At 39.4% G+C, this 6,743-nt stretch overlaps 1 protein-coding gene across 1 annotated transcript; it reads left to right on the plus strand.

The window, feature by feature from the left end:
- plaua (plasminogen activator, urokinase a) lies at positions 1-3,444 on the plus strand. The gene is made up of 11 exons (XM_085427701.1): positions 1-133; positions 771-864; positions 952-985; positions 1,083-1,221; positions 1,311-1,393; positions 1,493-1,537; positions 1,630-1,810; positions 1,928-2,073; positions 2,172-2,312; positions 2,392-2,540; positions 2,948-3,444. Exons 2-11 carry the CDS (start codon positions 814-816, stop codon positions 3,140-3,142), a joined length of 1,164 nt encoding a protein of 387 aa, XP_085283827.1. The 5' UTR covers positions 1-133; positions 771-813; the 3' UTR covers positions 3,143-3,444.
- The last annotated feature ends 3,299 nt before the right edge of the window (positions 3,445-6,743 follow it).

The raw sequence follows: 6,743 nt of genomic DNA on the forward strand, positions 1-6,743 counted from the left end.
CAGAAACACCAGAACAACCATCAGTGTGAGCCTGAGTAAGTAAACAGTGCAAGTGCATATCAGAAGATACAGAGAGGAGAGTCAACTGGAAGAAATAATAGTCTTCATTGGCACTGAAAGTCTGGAATTAAAGGTAAACACTTCTCATGCAAAGTGTCTTAGACTTTTAGACAGTCAGCTGTTTTAGTTATATTTAAGAATGAACATGATTTCTTAGATATGAAGCTGTTTGATGTCAAACACAGCGCACTGAAAGTTAACCACACAATTATTTTCTTATGTCATTATCAAATTGACATTGTGTTCTTAGAATATCTAGAAATTCATAGTTTGAACTGCACACATTGCAATAATAATGTGATATAAGGTTGTGCGCAGACTTTACTGTTAATCAGCGTAGATATTGTGCTGTTTGTAGTGCTAGATTGTTTAAAGTCTGCACACGATGGACATCCTCTATCTGTTGCTCTCACATTAAAACCTTAAGAATGCAGCGTTTCGTCAGGAAGTTAATATCTATGTCAGTGGCATGGCGAAAGAACATGAGTTTGTGTTTGTTTGTATGTTTGTATGTTGAATATTGAACTGGTTTGGCATGACATTAAACATTTCGTCACTCTTCACATTTAAAAACCGGAGCAAGAAAGCACACGGTTTCGTAGCGGTCACACGTCTCCGTCATGTGTTGAACGATAAGCACCATATAAGGGGACAGCAAGTTTCATTCCATTTACCCACGATTGTTGTGTTCCTTTTCTGTAAATTCACAGACAAAAATATCCCCAAAAAACAGAAGCAAAACAAGAAGTGAAGATGAATCTCTTTGTCCTCGTTGCCATCCTTGCAGCGGTCAGCGTGGATGTGGTAAGAGGTGGTTTAAGAGCTATTCTGATGGAGGTCAGAAGGTTTTAAATTTTTCAGTATGACTAAGTTTCTCTATGCTTCTTTCAGGCTTTTTCACAAAGATCATCCAAACAAGCAAGACGTAAGTCATTTCAGTGGGTTTAGGTAAAGTTCTTAAGGTTTATACTTTGACAGCATGCATTAAATGTTCTCACCCCTCTTTGTGCTGTGATCTGCAGAACGGTGTCTGTCTGGAGATGGGAGTGAATACAGAGGAAATATTGACAAGTCATCCACCGGTCGCGCGTGTCTCTACTGGGACAGGGTTAAACCTCAATGGAAAAATGTAAATGGACTTGGCAGACATCGTTACTGCAGGTATGCTTTGGGCTACCAATGTGATGTTTTTATACTGTATGTCTGACAACAGGTAACCCATGTTTAATATGATTGTACTTGAACATTAGGAATCCTGACAATTCTGACATGCCATGGTGCTATGTCACAAGAGAAAGAAGGACTGTGAAAGAATACTGTGATATTCCCACATGTAAGTCTCATATTGGTGATTTACTTTTTCTATTTGCTATATTTTATTGAAGATTGGTTTGAATTTTTCTAATGCTTTCTGTTTTCTATTCCAACAAAGGTTTTGCACCACTACAGACGCCTCCTCAACTACCTGTAGATACAGGTAATTTTGTTGTTTAAATCCAGTTTTTCCTAAATCACAAGGTATGATTCTCTTTATTAGCTCCCGCTGACTTATCCCATGTGTCCTTCCAGAGAAAACATGTGGAGAGACATCTGAGAGGAGGATTCATAAAATTGTAGGAGGCTCTTTCACACCTATAGAGTCGCAGCCATGGGTTGCTGCCATTTTTCATAAGCGCTATGGCTTCCTCTGTGGTGGCACTCTCATTTCACCAAGCTGGATTCTCACTGCAGCTCACTGCTTCTCTGATGGGTGAGAAAACAAAGCACCGTGTTATTTCCTCCAATGAAGTCATCGCACTGTAATTTCAAAATCATTCATGTTGGTGTGTGACATGTTTACACATTTGTGTGTTTGGTTTTTGTTCAGTGAGAATACCAAACTCACACATCTGTCCATATACCTGGGAAAGAGTGCCATTAATGAAACGAATGCCAGTAGTGAGCAGAAGTTTGCTGTGGAAAGACTCATCATGCATGAAGGATATAATGATATTACCTATAATAACGACATAGGTGAGCACAAACTCTGTTGTGACTAAACTGTGCATATACACATACAAAGAACTGCTCTGAGCACAGAACTTACGGGTGTTTTTATTTTTACATTTCAGCTCTGATTAAGCTCAAAAGCAGAGATGGAGGACGTGCAGCTAAATCAGCTTCTGTACGCATAGCTTGCCTTCCTCCATTTCACACTGAGCTACCTCCTGGATTTACCTGCACCGTCGCAGGATTTGGGAAGGAGAGCGCAGGTTAGTAGTACAGGACCTCCATCCTTTAGACTGAGCTCTGCTCTCTCAACCTTTTCTCACATTTGACACTTTGTTGCAGGCTCATTCCAGTTCTCACAGTATCTGAAAAAGGCTGAGGTAAAACTGATGTCCAACGCTGACTGTAGCAAAGAAGTGCACTACGGAAAACGCATCACTGAAAACATGTTCTGTGCTGCAAGCCCTGACTGGAGCACTGATGCCTGCAAGGTAAGGACAGGGCGCAGGGTATGCCATGGGAAACAAGACATTTGAGCTGGCTTTAAAATATACATCAAAAGAGAAGTGAGTTAGAAGAAGTGGTAACTTGAATTGCAGCATGCATCATAACCTTTGACAGCTTTAAAGTGGATCTGAAGAGTATTTCTTCCTCTTCTTGAAGAAACTTGCTAACATTGAAAAGTGCTGAATAGCATAATGTCAGATGAGTTACCTTTAGGTTAAAATTTGTTGCTAGTTGTCAACCTCAAGACATGTCAAGGGTTACCTTCTGAGTATATTTTCACAGTTTTCACATGAAAATATTTGTTTGTCAGGGGAAAAGTGAATCAGGAAACAAAATAATGATAAACCTGGAAATTTTAGTTAACACCTGGCTGTTTTGCCCTTTTCCGCAGGGAGACTCTGGCGGTCCTTTGGTGTGTGGAGCATCAGGTCGGATGTTTCTGTTCGGCGTGGTGAGCTGGGGTGAGGGCTGTGCCTTGAAAAATAAACCAGGTGTCTACACAAAGGTCACCAACTACAACACATGGATCGCAGGAAAAACAGGACTCATCAAATACGCAAAAGGACTGATGTATCCCCTGAAATGAAACTGTCCCAGAATCGTATTTATTTATTAAGTGTTCCCTAAAGGCAGCAGGCTTTTTGCACATGCAAGCAAGTGCAGATGTTGCAGGTTTTGTTCTGAGAGCAGCTACCATCGCTTACTGTGAACATGTTTTTGCACTGAAACGATTTAATGTAAATATTTAAAAAGAGTATTTTAAAAACTGCTTTAATTGTTGGTTGCATTATATATTTTTATTACTTGTGCATTTTTCAGGTATTCTGCATATTTATTATTGACTTTTAAAATAAGCAATTAGGAAACATATTTATGTCAAATAATTTAATTTCATATAAAAGGCTGGTCCTGCTGTTGATGAAAATATATATATAATAAAAGCTTATTTATCATCTCATTTTTACTGTCTCTTTTATCCCTGGGTTATATGTATAACAAATGGCAAGGCCACTTGTTTTCCTTTTATACAGAAATAAAGAATTTCACCCGAGTAGCTGAATCAGACTAAGCTAAAGAGTCCCAAAGTCAAACACCAGAGGGCACTGTTGTGTGAAATTTTCTTTTTTTAGCCTCAAAATAAAGATCACAAAAGTATTTTAGAGCAAACAATAGTGACGTCTGATCTGTTTCATATCTGATCTGTGTGCTGTGTAGCAGTTTGGAGACAGAACTCAATAGACTAGAAACACAACAGGGGTCAAAACAAGACACCAGACTAGATAAACTGCTTTGCATTTGTCTTCTGTCACAGATAAAGCATTCTTTGTCTACAGCAGTCTGCTGTAGATTGACATCCAACCACTCCCACATGCCCTGTACTATAACTTCAACCACTCCTGCTCTTCCTGCTCACTTGTTTCCCATACCCTCCATAGCTGTGGTTTTCCAGACTTTTAGAAACCTGGCGCTTGCAGAGGCATACTCTGTGACTGCATCTGCTAAAACTTCCTTACCTTATCTCATTATCCTGCTGTACCTGTAACACAGATTAACTGTCTGGACTTGAATCTGTGTTTCTAGCCCCAATTTATTATTTAGGCAAAGGCTAAAAATGCATTTGAATACAAACAATTTTAAAAAAAGATAATGCATGAATGGTTAATAAGAAACAAAAGTCTTGAGCTCGATTCGCACGTCAACAGATTAACAATTTTTATCTTTTACACTTGGACACAATTAAGTATGTGACATTTGGTAATTTAAACCAGGAAATGTCATCATGTGATGGTGCTGGATAAAATGTCAGGGGATTACTAAATAAGAACATTCATCCTTACGAATGTGTAGACCGCAAATAAAATTCAAGGAACCTAATCAATTATTAATCGAAGCATTTCTATAAAAACAACAAATGTCAAGCTGTTGACAGTTCTCAGTGAAAGTGAACTCAGGAGATCTTCAAAGTCATTATGCTAAATCCTCAACTCATCTTGTTGCAAAGGAAAACATATATACTGAACTATTGCATGCAATCATCACCACTGTTTATTGCTTCCAAGTGGTCTTGAGCAATAGTTGAAAGTCTTTTCCAAGGTTTTCTCTGACTGTCTGACTTTTGTATTTATTTTCAGCCGACTTCTTCTACCTGACAACTTTCAGAGAAGAAAAAAAAAAAAAAAAGAAAAAAAAAAGAGAAGAATCTTTTTCTTTGCTTATTAAGCCACTTAACACTGACCTATGAATCATTCAAGTATAAAAAAACATCTAATTAAAAGGATTAACCAGTGTTTTCCCTACACATAACAAACAGTTTAGCAAAGAAATTTTAAACTGTATCTTTAGTGACTTTGTTACAATCAGCCTGTTGCAAAAACAAACCATTTATTCTTATTATAACAGGCATAAAATTATATTTTTTGCACCAACACAGTGATTCACCAAGAGCTATTAGTTGAAAACGTGTCATACACCAGCACAATGTGATTTGTGTCCTTAAATATAATTGAGGAAACTGGTCAAGTGGAAGACAAAAGAAGAAGTAGCAGGCCTAAAATAACATCTACAGCAAATGAACGATATCTGAAAGTTGCATCTTTAAGAAATAGCAAAAAATCCAGCAAATCCCTGACACCAGATGTGAAAAATACAACTGGGCCTTCAGGTGATCCATCTACTTTTCACTAAAGCCTTATCAGAAATGGTCTCAGTGGATGGGTGGTTGTCAAGAAGCCATTCTTAATGAAGGGAATGGGGGAGAAAAGGCTGAGGTATGCCAAATTACACAAGACGCAGTTCAAACAGGTGTGATGGATCCAAATTTTACATTTTTGGTTAAAATTGTTGTTAACATGTATGGAGCAGGTCAGGAGAAAGCACAGCAGTGCATGTCTACTGTAAACCACAGCAGAGAAAACGTCAGGGTTTGGAAATCTTTCACTGGAAATCTTTTCAAAAGTGATGGAATACAGAACATAGAAAAGTACCATGCATTACCATGTAACACTATCTGAAAAGCATCTGATTAGATCAAGGGTGACTAAAGACATTTGCACAGCACTGCATGTTGTAGTGGTATAGTAAGAAACTGTGGCTTATGTGCAAGTGCAGGCAGTGCTACTAAACATGGTTCTGCTGCACAGTGGCCAAACCTCATATCTTCTCAGACATACAGCATGACTCACAATATGACCACATACCACAACAACAATCACTCAAAAAGAAATATTTGAAGGGAGCACTAAGCATCACTGCTCCAGCCATGATACGCAGATTAAGTGCAATGAAAGCATCAGAATACACAGTGTTGCTGTGAACAACCACAACATCCAGTTGGTCATTGTGTCATTTCTGAGCACATACTCTAAAGCCTCTCTTAACAACCTGCAGCAATGTTTTCTTTCAAAGTCTGTTTGGACAAGTCCACATATACAGATAGTTCACAGCAGGGCTACTGGAGCCAATCGGAGACTGTCCTACCCCTCCTCAATTACTCATAGACACCAGTTTACTTTATTGCATCTCCTACTCTGCCTCAGTCCGTATATGGTTTGGAGATGCAGTGAGTACAACTCTTACTCCTCTTTAAGGACATTTCCTGAGATGAGAGGACATTTGTGGGGTCATTTCTAACCAGTCCACTATGTCTGATTTGGGGGGGGGGGGGGGGGGGGGGGGGGGGTTAACCTTTTGTCCACATGCATCCACACTTGGTTGCAGGCTCTTTGGTTAATCTGGGGTCTTGAGGTTATGAATACTGCAGTTTTTGCTGCTGGGTTCGCCACTTTCCCTAACAGAGATTCAATTATGAGGTGCAGGGACAGCAAACAAGCCGGCAAGCATGCACACACAAGCGAGAACTGCAGGTATAAATGACATTCATGGGCATTGTCAGTTGGGTTGTTAAGTAACCTATCTTCAGCACCAAAGTCCAGAAGCAGAGAAACAGCATGTGGGTGCTGTGCTGTAATCTTTGAGACTCCTTTCAGCTCCAGACTGCAGCAAGCTGAATCCTTGGTCTTTATTTAGACCTGCACATTGAGGCCTGGAGACATGAACTCCTGACCCACCTTTTAATGGACGGAGATCATATGTCAGATGTAGGTTCGAAGCTTCATAAAACCACACCAACAATTTTTTTTTCTGCACTAGAGCCTACTAGGTGGTGCAGAACCTGCTCCCTTTTCTAT

Source organism: Rhamphochromis longiceps, linkage group LG13 (genome assembly GCF_057381845.1).
Source record: "Rhamphochromis longiceps isolate RC_006_pf linkage group LG13, R_longiceps_female_GT1.1, whole genome shotgun sequence".
Classification (NCBI taxonomy): Eukaryota; Metazoa; Chordata; class Actinopteri; order Cichliformes; family Cichlidae; genus Rhamphochromis; species Rhamphochromis longiceps.

Bases quoted from the DNA above. Each gene is read 5' to 3' on its own strand.
- plaua (XM_085427701.1), top strand. From the start codon at position 814: ATGAATCTCTTTGTCCTCGTTGCCATCCTTGCAGCGGTCAGCGTGGAT. The intron at 1,222-1,310 runs GTATGCTTTGGG...CTTGAACATTAG, and splicing joins GGCAGACATCGTTACTGCAG to GAATCCTGACAATTCTGACA. The intron at 1,811-1,927 runs GTGAGAAAACAA...GTTTTTGTTCAG, and splicing joins GCTCACTGCTTCTCTGATGG to TGAGAATACCAAACTCACAC.